Raw genomic sequence first — 24930 nt, 5'->3', positions numbered from 1 at the left:
GTCTGCTGTACCACACACCACCAAGAACAGCCTGTGCTTCCTACCAAATTAGCTGGTTATTTTTACACATTTTTCTGGTCAATAATGCCCACTGCTACCAAGGGAATGCTGAATCAGCACCTCCAGATGAAATGAAAGCTATCATTCATTCCAGTAATAAAGAGATGCACAGACATCAGGGATGCTGGTAGGAATACTCAGGGTCAATCACGACCCTGGAACAAGGAGGACCATTAAGAACAGAGTTAAATACCTTCTACAATTCTTTTTTTTAATCATTAGAAATGATCAGAGTTCTGAACAGAGTGCTCTCACAGATTATTTGTGAATGTTCTCCCAGGAGCACAGTCAAATAAAAGGTAAGAAACCTAGCACTAATATTTGTACTGGTTTTGCACTCTGCAGTCTCCACAGAGCTCCAGGGTATCATTATAGCTTTGTCTATCCCCTCTAGGCTGCTTTTTTTGGCTTTTTCTACATATTTTCTTTTTAAATACAGAGAGAATGTTCCATGAGCTCCAGAACCAAAGTAGCCTGGTTTCCTGTGGGTTTCTCTCTCTAAAGGTGACTCCTGACTCAAGCAGACTTCTTTTTCTCACACCAAAATGACACAAAACATGAGAAGCACGAAAACCATGCCAGCAACATTACCATGGTACTCTCAAATGCCATGAGCCTTTGGCAAGCATGGAATAGCAAAAATGATGGACTGTGGTGCTGCCAGGGCGTGAGGCCAGAGCTCCCTCAGTGCTGCCTGATCTCCACATGGGAGATTCCCAAGGGTCTGTTTGCCTGCAGGGCTCTGATCCCTGCCATGACCTCAGGGCATGGCCTCAGGATGGAGATTTCCTGGAGATGGAAATCTGACTGCCTTAAACTTGCTGGAATTCATCATTTTTGAGACCTCCACCATCTGCCAAGCTTGACAGAACACAACTTGCAAGTTCAAAAGTGTAGGGTAGGCACAGACAAATCTCATCTACATACACACACAAAGCACAGTAATAAGCCTCACTTCCTCAGGAAATCAGACTAAAAATGGCACAATCATGAAAAGCAAAGGTCTGGGCAAAATCCCATGTTTTTCAAATTGGAAGCATAAGTCAATGTCTTGGCTAAATTATTTTTTGCTTTCCTATTTTCTGCTAACTATATGATAGAAAAAAAATTAGAAAACCTTTGTATCTACCTAATTAGAGTCATGAATAACCAGATGTTGCTCTAGAAGCTTGCTATATGAATATGTAGATTGGTCACTTAATGAGACCCTATTGAGTACCTTCTGGTATAGAAGCACAGATCCATTTTGGAGAAAAGGAGAAGCAGCATCTTCAGTCATTTCTTCATCACCTCACTCTGGAAAATGAATGCAGAACCTGCCAGCAGTTAATATTGCCCTGAAGCACCGTGAATAAACATTTGTCTGATATTAGGTACACAGACACCTCCATGTATAAATCAAGGTGCAATGTGCCACATAAATGAACAAAGGAAGAAAAAAAATCCCTACCTAATCCTATATTAGACATTAAGTGCTTCTTTTGATCAAAAAATAACTCATAAAGCCTATTAAAAAGCTAGCACTTCTCTCTCTGTCAGATAAAAGACACTTCACCGTAATTAAACTTCTGTCCAACTTTCCAGAAGATTAGGGGAAGAAGTCTGACAGGCTCTATTTGTTTTTGTGACTGACATTCATTGGGACATCCAAAGAAAAGAGAGGTTGGGCAATAGATTTACAACACTTCTGATCTAACAGCACTTATGAAGATGGACAGTTCTGGGCTTATCATCACTCATTCTTTTTTTTTTTTTTTGTTTAAAAAAATCCCTGCTGCCCAAGTCTAAAGCATTTTCGGTTCAGTTTGCAATCTACGTTCCCTGGTCTTCAATGGTTTGGGGTTTTATTTCATTTTAAACAACAACACACAGAGCAGGTTGTTTGGGTAAATCAGTTTTACATGATTTATATGAACAAAGGTGGTAAGCAACCATGTCTCTTAACAAAACTCTGTGAGCACTTGCAGTAGGAAAATTCTTTTCCAAACACATTCTCTGTGTCCCCTTTCCCATATGAAACAATATGTCAAAACACATGGCTGGGTTTCTGACACAAGGTGATGGGAATAAGCCATCAGCTCCAGGATCTCAACACCAGAGCCAAGGATTTACTGCTCTTCCATTTTCCCTTCTGTCCTTCATCCTGCCCAGAACCAACTTCACCTATGTATTTCCTGGTATCTGACCTTCCACAAGACATCTCAAGGTCCAAAATCAATCCTGCACTTGGACCACAAGAGCAAAAGTAGAAATTATCCCTTTGGGAGGAGCCACAAGTAACCATTTCACAGCCTGTCTTTGCAAATGCAGCAAAGCTCAAGCCATAAAGCAGCATCATTCCTTCACATGAGCCATCTCACAGGACAACATTCCCAATTCCAGAATACTTTGCCAGGATTGTCTGAGGAAATCTCTCCAGAGAGACCAAATATGTAGAGAGGAGCAGGCACAATAAATATGCAGCTTTTCTCACCTTAAAAAATATGATGTATATGAGTATGACTGCTACATCATTTCTCCATCAGAGAACAGCTTATGAACCACTTGGCTGACTTTCCATATTCCAAACTACAACCACCAAGACATTTCAGTGTACCACACCTACATTAGTCACAGCTGGGGGGGAAAATGGCCTTTAACTAATGGTGGCTGCATGGTTAAACTGACCCACTAATTAAACACCTCCCTTCCATCACCCGTCCCTAAATAGCAGAACAGGTACAATTCTTGCTATCAAAGTGGCCCTGAGCAATCCTCTTTTGAGCTTTTGAACCTTTGGATTGTTAGCTTTGCTCTGCAGTTAAAAAGCTCCAGGACACTCCCTGCTGCTGCTGCTGCAAGTGTAATTTACTCTATTTATACGACTTCTAGCAACACACTCCAGAGCAGCACTGAGAGTCCATCACGCACGATTAATGGCACTTTCAGCTACATTACTCAGCCATCCTCAAGTTGCCAAGAGAAGTGAGTTGCTGCCCATGTGTTCAGTGCTAAAGTGACCCTCCTCCTGCCCCATGCTGGCACCACAGGAAGGTTTTCTCCCCTTAGCAAAAATAGCAAGCTCCGAGGGAATCGACACAACTCAGACGTGTAAACAATCACTGTTAAAAGAAATTGATTTCAACCTCCTGCTCAGGAAATTCAGTCCTGTGGCTCTGTGTCTAAAAGTGTGCCATGTGAGTGATGGAGCAAATAGGATATGCATCATCATTTGAGACACTGGCAATTGCACAGGCCACACAAAACACAGATTGCAGTGCAGATCCCCATGCAGGGAAATACCACTGCAAAAATGGTTTTATAGTGATGTTGCAGATTCCCACAATGGGAAATATCACTGCAAAAATGGGTTTATAGTAATGTTGTCTCTTTGTGGTGGGATCATCTCTATTGCCTTTTAATTACACAAACACTGGCTCCAAAAAATGCACAGTAATAAATGGAAAGCAGGTCAAGAATGCAAAAATGCGAAAAAATAAATTTTCTGTTTAGTGAAGCCATTCAGAAAAGGTGTTTATCAACCATAACTCCCATTCTAGATCAACTACAGGACACTGGAAGCAGAAATAACAGCTGGCAAGTGCCCACCCCAGTCACTGAACAATGTGGAAAAGCATCACTAGGAATACAAACCAAGATGATCACAGTGTAAAGACAGAGAGAGAATAATCAGCTTGCAAACCCCCCTCACACACCCTCCAGGCACTCTTCTGCCTGTGTTTAAAAGCTGGTGATGAGCACACACACACACACACTGTACAAAGACTCAACATGTGCCAGGTAGGGAAGGGAGCCATATAAAGCTCTTTACCATGACACTCCAAAAACTCATTACTAAACACAGTTTTGCACTGTAGCAACAGGTGAGCCAGGATTATCTGTGATTTCTCTCCTTTGTTGCCATAAAAATAAATTCAGATGCCAACTTGTGACGATGTTTTCTTACCTATCTGCCAATTCATTAATTTTAATGGAGAAAACTTAAAGTTCTTAGGGTAAACACAAATTTTGTGGTGTTTGTACTGCGCATTGCTCTGTACACACATAACCACTGATGTTATAAATCAAACATTGCACTATCAGCACCAAAAACAACATATTTCAACTAAGGGCAAAAGAACCTGTGGCTGAAAGAAAAAAACAATAGAAAGCTGAATAAGTGCTGGGCTTCATCACTAGAGGGAGGCATGATCACATATTAAATTACTCTAATACACAGACAATTCCAAACACAATTATGAAACAAATAAAAGAGAAGACCATCAGCTAAATCTGGAAAAGATTCATGGAAAGGAGAAAATTAGGTTTGCTTCCTTAACAAGGTTTTATTTCCAAAAACTCAAAACCTTCTGCTGAGAATTTTCAAATCACTTGTAATGAAAGGTTTTTAAAAATTTATCTTATTACCTTCTTTTTAAGACAGAATAAGGTATGTGATAGAAGAAAGTCAAAATGATCAGTTTCAGACCTGACACATCAGGAAAATGCTAGAATTTTAATTTGAGCAGCTTTACAGCCCATTTAACTTGAAATCAAAAAGTAATTTTAATCATGTTTTTATTTTTAAATTGGCACAATTATATCTAGATGAACAGGCCCTACCAAAAAGCTGCTTTTTCAACAGACATTTCCCCTTAGCCATTAATAAATTTAGGAAAAGAACTCCTCTTAAGGGCTGTGAAAAGCAGCCTAAAAATAAAAACCCAAATCTGTAACTCAAACACTACCATCATTCTTTTATTTTATCATTTAATCACTTGTGGGTTTGAGGGTTTGCCTGGTTTATTTTTAATATACAGAATGTCTTTTTTATATTGGTGAGATATTTTTTCTCCGCTGTGAACTTCACAGATAAAACCACACAACAATTTGGCTGGCTCACTTCTGGGAACTTACACCTAGCTAACCATTTTACAAGTGACTAAACAGTTTCATTAACAGCAGCAGTACAAAAAAAGCTTTTTACCACCCTGCTTGAATGCTGCCCATCATTAGGGAGGTGGAGCCCAAAACAGGATCATCACCTACATCAGGAAATGCTGCCCACAATAAGCTAAGTGTGCCCACCCAGAGCTCAACATGGCACTGACTGCTCTGAATTCAGCATTTTCGCACCAAAGGCTGAAATTCCCCTCACTCCTGTTGCTCAACCCTGCACTGCAAACAGTCCAGGGTCATTTTGAAAGACAGAGCTATTGCTTTTAACAAGAATGGCTTTAACAGAGGGCTCCCAATGTATGGAATAAGCAGGGAAGGAAGAAGATGTGCACTGAGGGTGAGCAGCACTATCTGGCACGCTGTGTGTTCAGCAAGGCTGTGGAACCAGGACAGACTGAAAGTTCAACTCTGGCAAATTCATTTCCCCATTACACATTCACTCCCCCAGGAGGGCAATGGTTTAAACACCCTCATGTTTCAAACACCCTCATGTTTCAAACACACATCTCACTCCATAAACAGGCTGCTCCTCTCAAAGTCTGGCAGCATTTTGCCAGTAAAACTGCAAACATCCTTTTCCTTCACCATCTCTACAACCTGGTCCTTTTAGCAGTCAAGTCAGAGTCCTCAGAGCTCCTACTCCCTTTCCCATACCCACATGGATACTTGGTACTTTTTGCTTTGTGACATTTCCTTTCCAGATGAAATGGTCTGGGGAAAGCAGCTCATTTCCCCTTGCAAACATTCATAACATAAAGCTTGATTAACTCTTCACTGCATCATCCACAGTTATTCATTTTTTTTCATGCAAGGATTTCAGTAAGCAGAAAACCCTTTGTCCACATGGGAAAGAATAGAAGGTGGCACAGAAAGAACATCAAGGAAATATAAAGAGCTGGTGTCTCAGCTTGCAGCCCTTGCTTCCTTTCTCTGGGCCTTAACATGGCAGGGTCTTGCTACCAGCATGCCCATCTGGAGTCACTCACCTGTTCATGAAGGTGGAATTCTGCTCCTTCAGGGCAAGCTCCCTCTGCTGCAGGGCCACAATTTGCCTCGAGAGATCATCAGGTGTCCTATGCAATTAAAACAAAATAAAAACTTTTAATGAATCATTGGTTGCAAATCCATATTCCACACACAGCCATGGAACAGCTCTCACCAAAAGCACCAAAGGGTGATTTCCTGGGGCCAAACTTGTTGCAGTCCCTTAGAACAACACAGAGCTGCACCTTGTCCAGCTCACATAAATCTAAAGGCACCACAGTATGAGCACAGCATTAGTAGTAAGAGAGGAAGAAAAAGGAGCAAATAAATCAAAATGCAGACTGTACAATTCAACAACTCTGGCTACTGCTGAACACCCTGTGAGAGTGTAGATGTTCAGGTACATCACAGGTGACTCAAAGCAGGGCTCCCATGGAGTTACCAGTGTGGGAACTTCAGAGTCCTTCACACACACCATGACTCCAGAGCCACAGGAGAAAAAAACAGAATCCCTCAGCTCTGGGTAAAACTTCAGATATCACTGATAACCTTTCCTTGTCAAAGAGATCAGAGATTTTTACAGACCTGCTAGTAACAACTGCACAGCTGTCAGAAATAGGTTTATTTTTTCATCAAATCCAACGACAAATGCTTAAAGGTAATGGAATGGGATCAAGATAACTCCAGACTGGCAGTTCCATGGACCACATCAACAGCCTGTGCAGAAGGAAACTGCTCTTTCAGAGGCCTCTCTTTAAGTCATAAAAATAAAAAATTGTCTTGAGCCATCAGAAAGGTTTGCCCACCCTAAAATAGAAGCATCTTTATCACACTCCCCAGAGGAAAGGAAGCTGGAAAGTTCACCCCTGTATGAACTGGGTCCATACATCCCTCTGCTCCACCAAGATGCACAACCCACAAAGGGGAAGAGTAACCCTGACCTTGAAAGGGCTTTTCCCAGGGACCAAGTGGGGAGTCAGTTTTGCAGCAGTGAAATCTGCAGACACACAATCCATCAGGTGCCCCAAAAAGCAAATCAAGGTTCCACTGGTGCTGGCAGATGAAACCAGGCCTGGTCAGTCTGCAGTATTGAAATACAGTGCTGGAATGAGGCTGCTGCCTCTCCAAAAACTGAACAGGGAGAAGTGCCTCAAGCTTGATCATTGGATTCTGACAGGATCTAGGACTAGAGCACCCCTTTTTCTGATGAAAAATATTTTTCAGGCAACTACTCACATCAAAAAAAAGGCATTGCTTTTTCTCTTTAATCATCTGTCACTTCCAGTTGAGTGAAAATTAGTTAAACGCTGAGTTGGTGCAGATAGGATTCAATTTTGGCAACCCCAGCTGAAAGATTCCTGCGTTTCACTTCCAGAATTACAAACCTTTATCCTTCCTCAGCAGAAAATTTTGAGGCTTCTAACACCACTTGTGTTAGATCCAAGTCTTAATAGTCAATATCCAGTTAAAGAGATGGAAATGTTCTCCCATGAGACAACAGAGGCACAGATTGCAGCAAAGGAATCACTCAGGACAGGACATCACACTCACTAGCCAAGGGAATTATGAGAAGAAACCAAGACACAGCCTGGAGATGGCTTGGCTAGAACATCTGAAAATAAAATTCTGTTAGCAAAGTCAATTTTAAGCCAACATGCACCTGTATTTCAAAATGTGTTGCAGCATTAAATAACATTTCAGTTTTGTAGCTGAGCCTGAAGGGATCCTTAACTTGAGCAGTTCACCAGCTCTTTACTGAGGGCTACCAATGGCTGGGCATCAGAGGAACACCAGGGAAATGCACTGGGCACACCTAAGTCTGTTTGGCAAGAAGAAGCTGTAAGCAGACACAATGATTTGTACAGGAAAAATCTTTGTACCATGTAAGGCCAAGTCAACAAGGCTCTGAAAAATGCACTTCTCAGCTTCTAATAAATCATCCAAATACAGGAGATTTATCACAAGCAAAGTTAGTATCAGGCAGCTCTCTGGTCATGTTGAGTGTCAGCCCTCAACACCAGGGTATGGTCCCTGCATCAATGAAATAATTTCACAGATTCTTTTTTTAATGTATAAAAAAAGTGTATTGGCCTTGATTTTTTTTTCTCTTTTTTTTTTTTTTCCCAGAAATTCATACCCTAATCTATTAGGACTGAGATCAGGAACTGAAATTAATCCAGTAGTAAAATGAGAGAGTACTATAAAAGCCACAGATTTCTAGTAATGACAGCTCCTGACCGATTTCCAATAAAGAACAATCACCCTCATCTGCTCAGCCATTCAAACCAACAATCAGCTTCCAATCTCAGTTCCAGCAATTGGCAGCTTTAGGTTTACACTCAGTTCTGGACAATGTTTTATTGGCATTAAACAGCTTTTATTATTTTTTTTCTAAGTGGAGCAGCATAGCTATATAACAGAAAAAGTCCATGGGTATTAACCCCCTGTAAAGAAAAGTTCTTTTTCTGTAACACTAAATCATAGCAGGTGATCAGAGCCAAAGATACCTTTGTGTGCACTCTGCTGTCCTAAGTGAGAGGTTTCAAAGCCTGGTTCCAAGGTCTACACCCTATCCTGAGCAGCAGCAGTTTGGCAAAAGCCAAATTTCCACAGATCCAAGCAGAGGAACGACGCTGCATGCACAATAAAATTAAATCAAAGCTTTCAATTTGAAGAGAATTGGTCAAGTCCCAAGGCACTGCAAACAGCAACCAGCTGTAACCAGGCCTCCCATTGCACAAGTTTCTGCAAACAATGCCATGCAAAGAGAGAAATCTGTCAGCATCCCAGCACACAGCAACGTGCTCTGGCCTTGAGAGCATTGGCTGATGTCTATAATTTTTGCTAAGCTCCATCCACTCCCTGTGGAACAGCTGATATCAAAGCCAGCATTGGAAAGCCAAGGAATCTGCTTCAAGAGGTTCTTTGTGACAACACAGCATTCCAACACTCCTGGAATCACCATGGCTTGTTGAGGGAAGTTTGAAACCCTGTCCTGAGCCAAACAGAGCCAGAAGTCCCTTTCTGAAAGGCTGAGCACAACCACTGTGTTTGCTCTGCAAACCTGCAGGCAGCTTCCTTCCCCAGGGAGTAACCACAAAAACCCCACACCTCGTGTGCAGCAGCCATGCACAAACCTGTAAAGGGACCAGAACAGTCCCATTCAGACAAGTGTGTTATAAAACTGATTCGTGTGCTTTGTAATCCTAAAGTGCACATGAACAAATGAAAAAGGGGCTTCCAAACTGCAGGAACAAATCCCTGCCTTCAGTTCCCTCCTCCTGGCTAAGGCACAAGGAGTTAAAAGCTAGAATGTTCTTCCTCTGTCCCACCTTCCCATCCTGAGACCCCCTAAAGCAAAATTCATAAAAACAAATACTTGAATTCAAGCCTAATTTGGATGAGGTTTTCTTTTGCCCTAAATGAGCAAATTAGTCCAGCAGTTTACATCACAGTAATGCAGGAGGGGGACAAAACTGCTGGTAACCAAAGCTCTTTGCCTTCCTTTGAAGCACAGATGATTTGAAAAGGCACAATTTAAGAATGATGAAAACATAAAACCATTCAAATGAAGTGAAAAATTAACTTAATGGGATGTCCAACCAAGTCATACAATGACTTTAAGTGCCCACTGTCACACTTTTTAAACTTCTGAGGAAAATAGCTTATGCTATTTTGTATTATCTCTTTTTTTTGATGCACACAACTGACATTTGCCAGGAATTGGAGGAACACTCTGCTCTTAGTTAAGGATCTATTACCATTTCAGTATAAACTGTGACAGTTACACACACTGAGAATTAGCTGTCGAAGTAACATTAAACCAAGACTCTCTAAATAGACAAAAATGTTAAAGAAAAACATTTTTAATTTATAATTTATCAGAATGTCAACTTCTTGTTGCTTCTATAAAATGCTTCAAAATGCACAGCAAAGGAAGAGTTTTGATCATAGCTAGAGATCAGACATTAAACTTTAAGTATGGAAGTGCAAGACAAAAGTAAAACTGAAGAGAATAACAGGCACTTCATCAACTATGTTTGGAGGACTGAGCTCTTCACTGCTTTTTGTTTAATTAAATTTGATTCAAACAACCAAACTAATACCACATTTATAACACTAAATTACTCAGAATTATTTATTTTTGAAAGTCTGCTTAATTAACATTTCACAGATTTAGCTCAGTATGAATACACAATGACAGGTTTGGTGGTCTTGACCAAGTCACATTAAATTGAAATGGGACATTACCAGATTTTTGGCACAGTATTTTTAGTTTTACACTTAAACATAATTAACTGACAAGGACCAGTGACTGACATTCTTATGAAAGTGTTTGTCAAGAAAATAAGGCACAGAAAGGGAGCCCACATCTGTTTAATTCTCTTCTATGAAAAACAACTTCCAGGTGTTTTTTTGGGTTTTGGTTTGTTGTTTGGTTGTGTTTTTTTAAGGTAATCTCCCAGAAGTATAAAATATTTATTTTGGCCCTTTTTTTTGTATTATGAACATGGAAATGTTAAAAGATTCTGAAATTCTGCTCTCCACAAGAAGATCCTTTTCTGTATTTATAAAAATAATTTAATCTTCTTTCTAGGCAGGAAAACAGCAGCATCTGAAGAACAAACAGAACAATAACATGACAACAAGAGAAGACTTCTGGAAAGGCAGTTTAGTTGTTTTAAATATTTCTGTATGATTAGAAAGGCCATGGAATGCCTGTAAGAGTCTTTTCCTGTATGTTGAAGTGAGTCTCAAACATCCTCTTTGTATATTTGATCTCCTCAACTGCTTTAACTCCTCTAGCTCTGGTTTACAGGACTCCTGTCTATCTCTGAAGCTTCACCAATCCAAAAGCAGCTCAGCTCCTGGAAGGACTTGCCCTGCAAGAAAGTTCAGCAAATATCAATAACCACAAGAGCTCATACAGAATTCTGGGATACAGCACAGAGTCCTTATGCTTCATTCGGTCAGATTAACTCCATGTTTGTTATGAGAAAGGGAAATTAAACAATTTGTAGCTTTCTCTTCAAAATATGCATTGCCTCCTTGGGAGGACTCCTTAGCTCTTCTTCACCAGACTAGAGGAAAATATCACCACTAAAATCTGGTGTCCAGACCTGGAAATTCTGCAAGTTACCTTTCACAGCAGCACTTCTCCTGCAGAAAAGCCCCTCCAAGCTCCAGTCCAGGCAGGTCCCCCTGTCTGTTCCTATCTCCATGCCTACATCCTCCCCTCCTATTCCTGACCACATTAACTAATGCACATGGTCTGGAATCTCCTACACACATTAATCACAAAAAAAAAAAAAAAAACCTCAATATTTCCAGGCAATTAGGACGTATTTAGTGCTTTGTAGCACTTTGATTAAATGTTTTGAATAGCAGTCACAAACCTTTACTCATTAAAATAAAGGTGCTAAGAGCTGTCAAACCCACAAAACTAAGGTATACCTGAGACTTTGTCCAACAAAGTGGCTGCTTAATATTTTATGTACAAAGTAAATGGAGGAAATCTGAAGTGCAAGTGAAAGCAATAAGCAATCTCAGCCTCAGAGGTTCCCCTCATTTAGAGAATTCTTATTTGTGTACAGATAGAATCAACAAATCCAATTGCTCTTTACCAAAGCAAATGTCCCCATTAACCACTTGAAGCAGAAGAACAACTTATTTGTAAGAAAACATTTGAAGTGTTTATAAGTGCCTTGACAATTCTAAAGACAATTGATATGTCTCTTTTGAAGCAATTGCAAAATTAGCAAATTAACCCAATCAAGCTATCATTTGAAGAGGGGAGGAAAAAAAAGGGAAGAAAACTATCTTACATTGCAGTTAATAACCTTTGGATTTTAATGAAGAAAGCTTTTTTCCTCCCAAAGTCATGGCATGATAACAACACATTGTTCAAGTTTCATTTCTACTTTAAAGATATAGGTAAGGGCTCAACAAGATAAAATTAATCTTACTTTGAAAGAAAAATGAACCATTGGGCAAACACTTCAGAGTCCAAACTTCTTTCTCATCCCCACCACTGCTCTAAGAGCAAGCACAGAACAACCACAGAAATGTGGCAACACACAATGCACAGTGGAATGGAACCTCAGCAGTGAAGAGCCTTCAGAGACCTCAGGAAGGGGGGATGTACACAGCAGCACCAAGACTGCTGATCTGGAAGGTAAAAACACTCACCTTTGGGGTTTGGCACTGCATGCTCAATCACATGACATAATTCAAAGTTTTTAGGGGTCATGATGAAACAAAAATTTCACAGACTCATCAAGAGACCTTCAATAAATAAAACCATTTATAAGGCAGCAATAAGGAATTTAATATACATCTCAAGACATAGGGAGGGTATCTACAAAGCTGTGAAATACTCTTTGTCCTATGTTTTTCCTATACAAGAAAATAAAGAGTTCTTAAGGTCTTAAACCCAATAGATTAGACACTGATGAGAAAGAAAAAGCCACAAAATTCTAAAGCAACTTTCAAGTATTCACCAGCAGTAGTACAGAACTATTAAAGTTGGAAATGATCAAAAGAGATTTTTAAAATGGCTGTCACTGCTCTCATGCTAACAGAGATATCAGCACAATCTTCACAATTAGAGAAGCAAATGTATTTTCTCAATTCACAATTAAGTGAATGTAATTATATATTAATTATGATGTTGAAAGGAAATTATTGTGCTACACAATTTCATACCTACTGCCCTTAAGACTTCAAGCACAAAATGTAAACACACTTAATAATGTAATGTTTCATTTTACTACAGCAGCAGCAAAATACATTTTAAGTGTTTTTTCTAATCACAAACCTTATCTGAGAAAAAAACAACAGCTGAAGGGAAAAATAATGCTGTAAAATGAATAAAAACTCCTTTTAGGGAGTCTTAAGTAGGGCTGTTTTTCCTAGAGTTTCTATTTGTCACTGGAGTTGGAACAATCATTTTGGCAAGCTGAGGCTGGGCTGACAGGACTGTGTGAACAGAGGAGCCAAGAGACTTCATGAGGAAGGTGAGGGCAAATCAAACTAATCTAAAGAACAGAATGTCAGCAGAACACAAACTATGTATTAGATTTTCAAGGCATTTGGAGAGTTGTAAAGAGCAATAAACAAAAAATTAATATCGGAAAACCAGACTAAAATACAAAGATACGTTCATTGGAAACAAACTCCAAACAGACAGATGTTGTTTCTTTCAACAGTGGGTCATTCGAAACCTCGAAAACCATTACAGGCCAATTACCAGGATTATACAAAACTGGGAAAGAACCCTGACAGATAAAAAGTCAATTTTACCAAACCTCTGCTGGTTCCATTTGCAAAGTCACTCTCAAGACATTTGAAGAGAGATTTGGACCAAGCCTAGAAAATGACATCATCAGCTTCTTCTCAAGGAAGGAGGACTGGGACACAGGGACAAGATACAAAATCTTTCAAAACCTAAAAACAAATATAATTTGCATGTATCCAACATGCCCTTCTGGCATAACTTCTACCCCATGAAATTACCAACAGAGACATCATTTTTGCAGATGGCCAGGGCTCCTGTCTGACAGGAGAGCTCCTGCTGCAGCCAAGGCTGGCTACTGACAATTTATGTACATTTGACTATTTTACAGATTGCACTGAATTGATGGTCTTGTTCTTTTGACACCTGTCTGAGATAATCCTTGCAGAATATTAATTTACCTAAGTCCTTGTATTGTTTTCAACATCTTTATTGATCCTGTTGTTTACCCAGACTCTTATCAGCTGAAAATATTAGCCAGCAGTAACACAAAGCCCCTAACCTTGAGCAAGAGGAAATAATAATAATGGCTGAAGACAGGTCCTTGGGAGAGCCTAGACCATATTTTCAACTGCTTTTATATAAAGTGATTTGACAACCCATATATTATTTACTTCTGATTACAATCACATATTTAATCTCATGCCAGGAATGGCCACTTTAAACCACAACTTTAAGCTAGAGTAAAAGTTATTTTAAATGGGATTTTTTTAAAATATCAATACAATAACCAGTCACAGGTAAATTTATGGTAACAATTTTAGAAAGAATGAAAAGCATACTGCTTGTATGTTCAGCTGGAATTCTAAGTTATTCTTTCAGCTAGAAAATTGAGGTTAAGCCTGTTGCTTTGATTAATTAAAAACTACCCAAATTCAGTAAAAGATTATGTCTCACCTCTGCCAGAAGCAGAACATAAAACATCTAAGCTCCAGCAAATGTGAGAGGTTAAAAGCCTTGCTGAAGTACAGAAAACACAGCTGAAAAATGATTATATTTATCATGAAAATCAATAGCAGAACAACAAAATTAGGCAATGCCTGAGGAAAATGCTTGTGCTGTTAGCAGCCACAGGGTATTTGTATTAAGATGGAAAAAAGGCATCAGCTGCCACTGAAGCTCTGTTTGTGGTATTACATCAAGTGCATGAAACATCTGAGGTAGGACTAGATATCCCCCGAAACCTGAATTTTAGAAACTGAGGCACAAAGACTAAGCAATATCATTAGGGACACCCAAAAATCTCTAATTCAATGTAGAGAAATAAAACCTCACACTGTTTAATAGATGATTAAAGCTATCAATCATAAGCACTGTCTCCTAAATATTTTGCTTCCTAACTGGTAAAAGTCAAATATCAGTATGCAACACCATTTTTGTGAGCCCTACTAATCAGTTAATCCTAAAACACGAGTTTAAATCCCAGCTTTTTGCCTCATGTTTAGCTACCACATCTTTTCCCACCGAGTTCATTTCCCATTCAGAGCCTGTTGCTGAATTCCTGGTTTGAACAAATGCAGGAGCATGTGAGCTCAGTGTGCAGAACCCCCACCTTTGGCTCAGGCCTCCCCACTCAGGGAAGCACATTTCCCACTCAGCTGGCCACGGGCTTCATCCAGGAAAACAAATTACACACGTCCCCAGACACATGTAAATAAACCAAAGAAATTTCAGATTTACAGCTCTGTCTTCAAACCCTCTCCCCCAGCTCAGGGAGGATTAAAAAGGACTTCAAAGAAGCCTGAGTTCCAATTAAAACACTGTGACCACCCCGGGGACGCAAAAATATTCCTCTGATTAGTGAGATGCGCTCTTTGAACTGTTTGGCTAAAAAAAGCTTTCAGAACTTTAAACAAATGCAGTAATTCTCTCTCATACTTTTTTTTTTTTTTTTTGTGAAAGTTTCTAAAAATTTAACATTCAAAGTGAAGGACAAATAACATTTAAAATGGAAAGTTTAATGGAAGCCCATTAGCACATCAGCTCTAGGCATCACTAACATGAGGCACAGCAAGACCTGAGTGCTGCAGTCCCAGCACAAAGCAGACAACTCAAGCTGTCAGAACAGCAGAGCCCAGAGTGTCACTGTTGCTGCAGAGGTGGTGGCACCCCTGTGCTATGATATCCCAATCCCAGCAGCCCTCAGAATCACTCTCCCTGAAAGGCAGAGCACATCAATCCCACCTCGTTTTTAAATTCTGCTTTATTTCCTTAACACCCAAAGCTCCCAAACCACACATACAAAGTGTCTCACATCCAAGTTCTTTGACACATGGTGATAATACAACAGTTACCCTCAGACTTAGCAATTAGCACAGATTTAAATAAAAAGCTCTTTCTATGCTTGCTGCAAAAAAAAAATCAAAAGAAAGAAACCAACACTCTCCATCCCCTCAGACTCTCACTCCCAAAACCAGAGCTGAATTACATAGTCCAAAAGTTTTAACATCAAGAACAATGAATGCTAAGAACAAATGCTGGGAAAATAACTGAGGCTTGGAGCATGCCAAAGGAGTTGGAGCTAAGTGGGTATAATAAACCTGCCTGTGAAAGCCAAGCCCCAATCACCCTCATCCACAAGGAATGAATAATTCATGGCAGGAGGAGATAGAAGCAGATTTAAGACTTACTCACAGAAAGTGGAACTGCTCAAGTATAATTGCATTACAGATGTAAACAGTGGCATTTCAGCAATTTCTGTTCTCTTTTTGCCAGCTTGCTCTCATAATCTCACTGAGCTCGGGTACCTGCATCCAGCACAGGGGTCAGGGCAGCCAAAAGCAATTGTGGCTTCCCTGTGTGTGCCAGGGCTCCTGGGACTGGCACTCAGGTGAGGACTGCACTGGTGTCCCAAGCACTGGGACATCATCTTGGCTTGCTGCTATCATCCAGCTTTGAGCACTTTCACTGCCTGAAAGTGGGGAAGCACTAAGAAGATCAGATGATAAACACTGGCAAAGTTTGAAATGGATCCACAGAAGAGAAAGCTCCTATTCTCTCTGTTAAAAGAAACAAACACCCTTTTTTCACACCACTTTCACATCCTTCCTTCCATTCACATTTACCTTGAAGACCCTGATCATCATGCTGTGTGATACAGGACTACCCACAAACCAGTTACTTTTCCTTTTTCAGCAAATGGATGCTACACAACCAACCAGGCAAGAATAAAAGAATTAAACAGCTTTCCCAAAGCCTTCCAAGTCTTCATCCACCCTCCTGGCTTCTGTGGGATCTTCAGCTTCCAGATTCTGCTCCCTGTTGGTGTGACTGCAGTTTGTACAACAGCTCCACCATCAAGAAGGTGCATCATATATTCCCAGCTCCTTGGATTTCACTGGAATTTGACTGGGAAGGTACTGCAAGGGAGTCCCATTTATACAGCATGTATTATGTACCTGAGATGCTAAACCTGCCTTTGGACAACAGTTTCAAAAAGCACAAATGAAAGCTGCAGCCATTAAACCACAAAATAATTTTAAGTTGCTGGTGCAGAGCTCCCTGAGTCAGCTGCTTTCCTCCAAAGCTTGTCTGAATTCTCAGGTTTTCCTCTTACCTCACCAAGAAAATTTTTAATTTACTTCAACCATTCTGGTTTATAACCTGAGCATATTCCAGCTAAAAATATCTTCAAATCTTAGCTCAACTCTCCTTCCTTGGTTGAGCCACAGCTCCTCTCATAGAACTCCCCCCTTCAGAAGCACCCCAAAGAAATAGTGCCAAAAATCCACATTTTTTGTAGAACTTGATACCACCACTGTGTTTAGAACTAAACCTGTGCAAAGACAGGATTAAAATGAAAGCACAAAGGCATATGGAAAACAAGTCCCTCTGTACTTGAAAGCAACTTTGTAAATGCAAATGCTTACAGAACACTTGGCCACATGCTGAGCATTTACTCTTTGCAGTCACTTATCAAGACCAGGATTTCTTCTCTCTCCTTTTGCCAAAACCTTTTTTCTACCACATTTACTATATTTTTTTAACAAGAAGAAAAAAATCTGCACATAGCACATGACAGAGAGAAGACACTGTTCAAAATTTTTTAACTAATGTTTAAACAGGCAAAGAGCTTTTTGTAAGTCTGGGTAAGAGGATGACTGGCTCAAAACTAAAAAAGCCACACCTTCAAGTTGTTCTTTTCATGTAAGGAGAAGAACTCTTCAATCAATGTAAGAAACACACAAAGGTACAACAAGTAGGAGCCTCCACGAGACAGCTCCCTGCAGATGCATCCTGCTGCCCTCTGCACCAAGCCAGACAAACAGACCCATCCTGCACTGGCTCACCTTTTCCCAGAGAGGACTGCCAAAACCCTGAAGTGATGGGCACAATTAACTGTACTGAGAGATTCAAAGATATCCTACCAAAAAATCTTTTTGTTGCAAACCCAGGGAACTACATAAACAAGCCCAATTTTCACGTGCACATTCACCAGAGTCTGACAAACTATCCATTTTTTAGCAGGTTTAAAAGAAACACTCCAACATACAGCTCCTCAGAAAGGAGAAACCAGAGCTGCCTATTGATTAGGTGTCAGGGCTACCTCGGGAAAGAGAGAAAAAACATAATAGTGGAAACAAAAGTTGCCCACTACATCCTCCCTTCAGAAAGCACAAAGGCTTTAAATACATGAAACCAACCCGACTGTGTAGTTACCCTCTGAAAGGCCGTCAATTACCTAAATTGGGCTGTGTGGCAGGGAGGAATAAGAATGAGACAGGGTCAAAACTGCTCTGGAATTAATTGGAAGGGGAGAGGGTATATTTCAAAAGAGGGGGAGTTTTCATCCTCGCCTGCCTTCCTTCTCCCTCACTCTCCAGCAATCACCATGGCCCAAAGAGACAGCAGAGGAAGATTTCATTAATAAATTTATTTCAACTTTCTTTTCAATGGTGCTAAGAATGTATGCAAATCCATTCATAATTAGGTTTAAAAATTCCATTTCATGGGATAATCAGACTTCAAAAAACTCAATTTTAGTTTTAATCAGATTTTAACAAGGATATTAAGTCCATTTCGTTCAGAAGAGGGAGAAACGGTGAATTTAACACAAAATGTATTCAAGCTTAGCCCTGGGAGATAATTAAATAAAATTAATTTGGCAAGGGTTGTCTGTAAATGGAAACGCTCCAGACAGCAGAGCAGGTTCCTGAAGGAAACAAAAGCAGTTCATTACTGTACAAACAGATACAAAGTTTATTGTTCAGACAGAAGAGAACTGCAGCTCCTCCACAACAGCAGGACAACCTGAGCCCTTGCGCTGCCTCTGACAAATGCAGCAGTGTGTGGAGGAGGAGAAGGTGGTTATTTCCTTCTTGTTTCAGCTGAGTCCCCACTCCCCTGGCACAGCAAGGAGGGAAAATGCAGGGGACAGCATATACAAACCTAACAATTCCAAATTACTAAGCACAGAAAATTATAAGAAACAACCTAGCAAGAAACAGCTCCTTTAAACTATAAAAACCCATGTAAAAACTTGAGGCTGTCAGCAAGATTTTTGCCAGATATGGTTCCATCAAATTCCATGTAATGATTTAGTCACACCATAGAACTGAATCCCAATTTAATACCAAAAGTATCCCATTCTCCCTGACAACAAACCACAGACTGATACAGATGCTAAAACTTTGCTAACTGTCCTTCTGATACTGGAATTCTGAAGGGCCAAATATTTATTTTGTAGCACTTACAACTTTAGACATAAAAATGCAGTTCTTTCAATATTGTATATCAGATGTCTTTGACAATTATTAACATCACAGGGGTAACAGAGTATGAAAGTCATTTTTGGTAAACATTCAACTGTGCTGTAAATTCAGACATTCTGGGTTAGGTTTTCATGATGTATATTGGTTAAGGGTTTACCTAAACTTTCCACCAACACTGGGCACTTTTAAGGTTCAGCTGAACCCAGTGCTGGGCCATCCTGTCCAGACCAGGCTTTTGTAAGGAAAGGCTGAACCTCGAGCTCCCTTCCAACCTGGTATTCTACAATTCTGAAAATCTGGTGACCTGGACACACCACCACTGAAAAGAAAAGACTACAAAAACCAGACAGATATTTCTGGAACAGAAAAAGCTATTTTAACTATCTAACTACAGTCAAATGACATTGAGAAAGAGCATGTTTATCTTTAGCAGCTGTCACAAGCCATCCAGGCAGGAGCAAGTGCATTTCCAAGACCTATGTCTATTCAATTAGAGAAAAAAAAAAAAAAATCAGAGCATTTTTTCACTCTTCCTCTCTACCAGACTTGCAAATATATCACTTATTACAAAGTGCCAATTGCATTTCCCCTTGCCAGGTACTTGCAGACAGGTGAGCCAAAAGGTGTTGTGTGACCTTGACAAGTGGGCCAGCTCTCCAGAAGGCAGGTGATGCCTTTGCCAAAGTCACACTGGAAACCATCAAACCTAAATGAAAGGCTTGTCACAAAATAGGCTTGATGCCATCAACCTTGGCTGCTGCATTTGCAGAGAACCACCTGAAGCCACAGAGCTTTATCTCTGGGAGTACAAAGAGCACAGAGTCAAATGTCATTTGCAAACACAGTAGCAAAATTGAGTATAAAAAACTCATAACTAGGTTAAAGCATCATCTTCTAATGGAGCCAGGAGCAGAGCTGTGAAGTATTCCCAAAAGCTGTCCCAGTTAAAGCTGACTTCTCTAACTGAGGATGCAGATACTGAACATAGTCAAAGCCAGACACCCCCTTTCTGCCCTCTTTAGAAAAGTTAGCAGCATTTCAAGCCGTCACTGAAGAGCTTGATGTGTATCACAGCAAGAGGATGACTGTTTCATTAAAACAGAAAATAAATCAACTTGGTCAGCAGGGAATAACTCAAGTAAATCCAGAATTTCATATTTCTTCCTACCCAAAAGATTTATCTTCCCTTTTACTATACTGCTCATATCAGAGTGTCTCTGGAAGACAGTTTAAACAAGTAATAAGAATTCAAAAGCAATTACAACAAGAACAACTTGTGCCAGAAAATGGTTCTTGCAATAGCTGCCCATTACTCCCTGCAGAGACACAGAAATTGTTAACTCTGCTGACAAGGGAGTTGAGAATAATGCAGAGAAAGGGAGTGAGTAAGGATTGAGTCCAAGAGGCACTAAAAAAGCAGAGAAGAGATGCTCAAAATGTGAATCAATCCATTTCTAGAAAAGACAAAACTCTGCCTTTTGTGAGAAGTTTGGGCTCTGTGACAGATCTGTTCTGCTTATATAGCAAGAGGCAGGAGAAGCTGAGAGCAGCTTCACTGCTGCAGAGGTTTCTACCACTGTTCAAAATAGTTCATGCTCTTACAAAAACACCACTCTGCAGGACATGACTTCATTAGAAAAAACCCACTTTGCTGCAAGGTGATGACCAAAATATCTGCAGAACATCTATTTGAGAAAATAAACTTTGCCAATGCACTCCTAGAATTTTACATGAGTGGAAGGGAGGGAGAGAAGGTCCCATGCACCTCCAGCTCTTACCTGCCTTGGCTGAGTGGGAGAGCTGGCATGTTTTACTATCTCCTTTCTGCTGAGCAGGTCTGGCTCCATTTCCTACAAGCTGCTCCAACCCCACTGAGAGCTGCATTTGAAAGCAGGAGCCCTGAGCTCTTATTTCAGGTATGCAGGTCAGCACTTTGAAAACAGCCCCCAAGCACTGATTCTGCTGTTCACTGAACACAGGGACCCACTCACCCCCATCTTTGCTCCCAGAATGGGAATCTTTCCAATTATCCCAGCCCCAGTGCTCCTGCCAGCCCAATGCAGTGTTTGCTCTCATTCAGGCTGCTCACTTCAGGCTGTGGGTTTTGTAGGTTAAGACAAAAAACACTTTTCATTTTGTCTCAAACACAAAAAGGCATCATTTATAGAAACAGAAGCAATTTAGGAAGCTCACTTCTAATACCTTACAACTTTGTTGAATACTGTTTCAAATAAGAAGGATTATAGCTGAAAGCAACACATTTTTCTATTTACTCTATGCACACATAAGAGGTCCAAACTGCAAGAGTCTTTACTTTTTAAAAGGGATGGAGGGCACCAACTGAAAATCTTTATGCTTATTTAGAATTCATACTGATGAGAACAAACTTTCTAAAAAAAAAATCTGCTTCAGGTCTTGCTCTGGATTTTTCTATCTAGCCCAAGATAGCACTGACACTGACCAGAAATGGATGAGTAAATAATCCAATCCACCATGCTAATTTCCATGCTATGAGTTATTTTAAAATAACAAACAACACTTACATAATCACAGCTAGTTCAAGAGAACCTTGAGGCACTTATCACATTAATCTTTTAACTCACTAACATTTCAAGTTCACTGTGCCCTTTAAGAAATGTTTGAAAATATTGTGCTGTGCTTTTGCTACTCCAAGCCACATGAATTTTTCTCTCTCCAAGCAATGCATGGACAAAGGTATATTTATAAGAATATTCCCTTTAACAGAGCAGCTTGTGAGGAAAGAGAATATAACCCAGGTAAAGATAAGCTTTCATCAAAAATATTCAGTGGGAAAGCAGTCCCAAGGGAGGACAGATTGGAGCTTCAGGACAAAGCTTACATAATATCTTCAGAGAGCACATAAGCAAGCTTGTCAGAGCAGGAGCACTTTAACAATGCTAAAAAACTGAAGTACTCTAATGTTCATACATTTCCAATTTCCTCCTGCCCAAGTTGATGTTGCTATGCTGGCTGTTAGGTACAATTAAAATTGAAAATTAGACCTTTCTGGCCAATCCAGCACAGAGCTCCTCACTGCACTGATGACAAACCAAAGCCAGATGATTCAAGCAGCCCCTTCCCAGCTCCCTCAGAAGCAGGAATCCGTGCTCTAGGCACTGATGAGGTTAAGCATTAACCAGGAGTGAGTCATTCTCAAAACACCATCAAGATAACCTGCACCAAAAACACTCAGAGAAGCTTCTCCAATGATACAAATCATATTTTAGTCTTATCAGCACTGACAGATAAGCTCTTCTTAATAGTTCAGTGCATTTTCCAGCAAACTGCTTATTTCTCAAGATGAACAAGGGTCAGCTGCTCTCACACTTCGTGTCCCTGTCTACAGTTTTGTTCTGCATGGGCAGAAAGATGGACATGATCTGCCTTTACTCATTAAACTCCACTCCCCCTTCCCCACCTCCAGTTTTCAGAAATGAAGCCTGCAATTCCAAACTAAAATGTACTGCCCCTCTTCCTATTCTTGAATACATCCCCTTGTTTACAGACTGGCACATACACATTCAAATCAAAGTGGGATTGAAAAAAACCTTCTAGTTTAGGCCCTGACCAATCCTTGGCTAAATCTCTTCCATAACCCTGTGGAGCAGAAATTTGGATACCTTTGACTCCACTGGAAGCTGCATTCAGAAATGTAGTCTTTCTAAAAGTTATAACACTTCCTTGTAACTGCATTCATGGCAGGGTTACAGCAATTTGATTTAAATGCCAGTGTAAGTCTTAAGGATAGCTGGTTCCTTTTCTCACCAGTATGGATCTCCCTTCCTTCTCCTGCCTTCTAGCCATGAATTTCCTGGCAGCAATTACATCTCCCACCAGACTCTGTCAGAGGCTGCTCCATTCCACACTCAGGAATGGCTCCCAGGCTCCTTCCAGCAGCCACTTTCTGCATTCCCCACCATCTTCCTCCACAACAGGTGACCAAAACTCAGAGAAGCATCTCCCAAGCCCCTTGAACACTTTCACCTCCAAGGCAATTTTTCTCCTGGTGAGAATGAACAGTGATTTTAACAAACACACAGCCCTTCTGGTCCTTTCTACTGCATGTGCAACATTTTCCAAAAGAAGTTTGCATTCAGCTCCCAATTCCATGGAGCATTGTGCTTTGTTTCATTGAATTTTGTCCCATTTCTGCACTCTAATCCTCAGGGTCATTCAGTTCTGCAGATCCAGCTTTTGTGTATTTATGAATCCTCTGAACTTGGCATCATTAGCCAAGTTTTATCAGCACACACCAAATTTTTGCACCAAAACCATTAATAGAAATACTAAATAAAGCAGATCCTAAGGCTAATCTTTGAGGAATTCTACTTATCCTTGCATTTTCCTTTCAACAATACTGAATCTATCCCTGCTTAAACAATTCTTATACATCCTACAATTCTTCTATTAATTTCCATCTTCTCCTCCATGGTTTATACTTTCCCAAGTGGTTACTGTTTCAGTGAAGTTCAAAGAAATAAGATTTATTGTGATTTATTTGATAATATAATCAATTCTCTAGACAAAGAAAGCTGTTACATCAGTCTGGCACAATCCATCTTGGTATTCCTTGATCCAATGAAGAAGGGAAATTCCTTGCCCTGTAGCTAAAGGCCATGCCCAGGAGTACAGGGGAGCAGCACACAAGAGTTTGATTCCTTACTGAAACATTTTGTTTTGCTTCTGTATAAAAGAAGGCCTCTGCATTTAGAAAAGAGCTTTGAAAATGACATTGCTATGCTAAAACAAAATCATCCCGAATATGCATGTATGGGATGTGCATTTTTGTTTAAAAGTTTCCCTGTAAAAGCAAAACTTTGGGGGTAAGTGAGGGATAATGCACTGCACATCTAAGGGCACATCAACAGCCCCAGCTTAAAATTTAGAGATGAAATACTAAAAGATGCTAAAATGGAAATGGAAAGGTAAAATTAAAACTGAGCTGGAGATTATAGTGGTTATTGGGTTTTTGGAAACGATCAAATGATAGGCTGAATAAAAATCAAGCACAAGCATTTGAGCTGTCTGACAGGAGCAAACCATCCCCTTGCTGATTAGTCTCTGCTATTTAAATGATAATTTCACTTTAAGGCAAACAGGGCTGCCTAATGCAATGAAAGTGGCTCTTTAGAAGGGTCTGTATTTTTGAAAGCTTCTCCTTCACAGCAGAGTGAGCAGCAAAGTTGGAGCCATTTACACATAACATGGGTCACTACATGCTGCAAGGAGCCAAAGCAACTTTCACCCAACTGTTTTCCAACAGTGTCAAACAATACTGGCAGGAAATGCAGCAGCAGCTCAAAATGGAGTGTCTGGCTGGTGAGCCCCCCATGGCAAATGAAACACCTGCTATGGAGCAGACAACACCAGCACACATTGCTAAATTACTCTCCACACAGTTCTTGGACTCAAACTACTGAAGTTCCTCAAATCACCTTTCAGCAAAGATGGACAGTGTGCTAAGCTATTGCTTAACAGCTTTTTCTGTCTCCAGAATGTCAGATCTGTGATCCTGGGAAGACAATCTCTTGAACTGCTCCCAGAGCTTTGAAATGCAAAGCAAGGACAGATATATTTTTGATCTGAGCTTGCTTACTTCTCACTCTGATTATCTGATTATACATTACAGCCTTGCTCTGCTTCAATGTCAGGTGCTCATCTGTTTTATTTTATACTCTTCCTATCTCTCCTTTAGCCTCCAGAGTTATTACTCTGATATATTCAAATGGAAATAAAAGCATTAATGGCAAAGGAGAAAGAACACTAATATTTTTGAACATCAGAGATAAGTACAGCATTCTTTGGAGAAAATTAGTATCAGATAGGAAAGTCTGGCAGGAAGTTTTGCCCAGCATTTCAGTGAAGAACTATAAAACACAGGCCTACAACACTTAAAGATATCTATGAAAAGTGGTTGCTTTA

At 40.2% G+C, this 24930-nt stretch overlaps 1 protein-coding gene across 2 annotated transcripts in view; it reads right to left on the bottom strand.

Annotated features, from left to right (window-relative positions):
- The window catches only part of MAD1L1 (mitotic arrest deficient 1 like 1), a 347982-nt gene that overhangs the window by 306376 nt on the left and 16676 nt on the right, over positions 1-24930 (bottom strand). For both annotated transcript variants that reach the window (XM_005487395.3, XM_074552971.1), the window contains one exon: positions 5985-6071. In XM_005487395.3, the coding sequence (XP_005487452.1) occupies positions 5985-6071 (87 nt within the window). The remainder of the gene's footprint in view (positions 1-5984; positions 6072-24930) is intronic.

This window comes from Zonotrichia albicollis, chromosome 16 (assembly GCF_047830755.1).
Source record: "Zonotrichia albicollis isolate bZonAlb1 chromosome 16, bZonAlb1.hap1, whole genome shotgun sequence".
NCBI lineage: Eukaryota > Metazoa > Chordata > Aves > Passeriformes > Passerellidae > Zonotrichia > Zonotrichia albicollis.
Note: the sequence above shows the minus strand (reverse complement) of the source record. Positions and strands in the feature narration are given on the sequence as shown.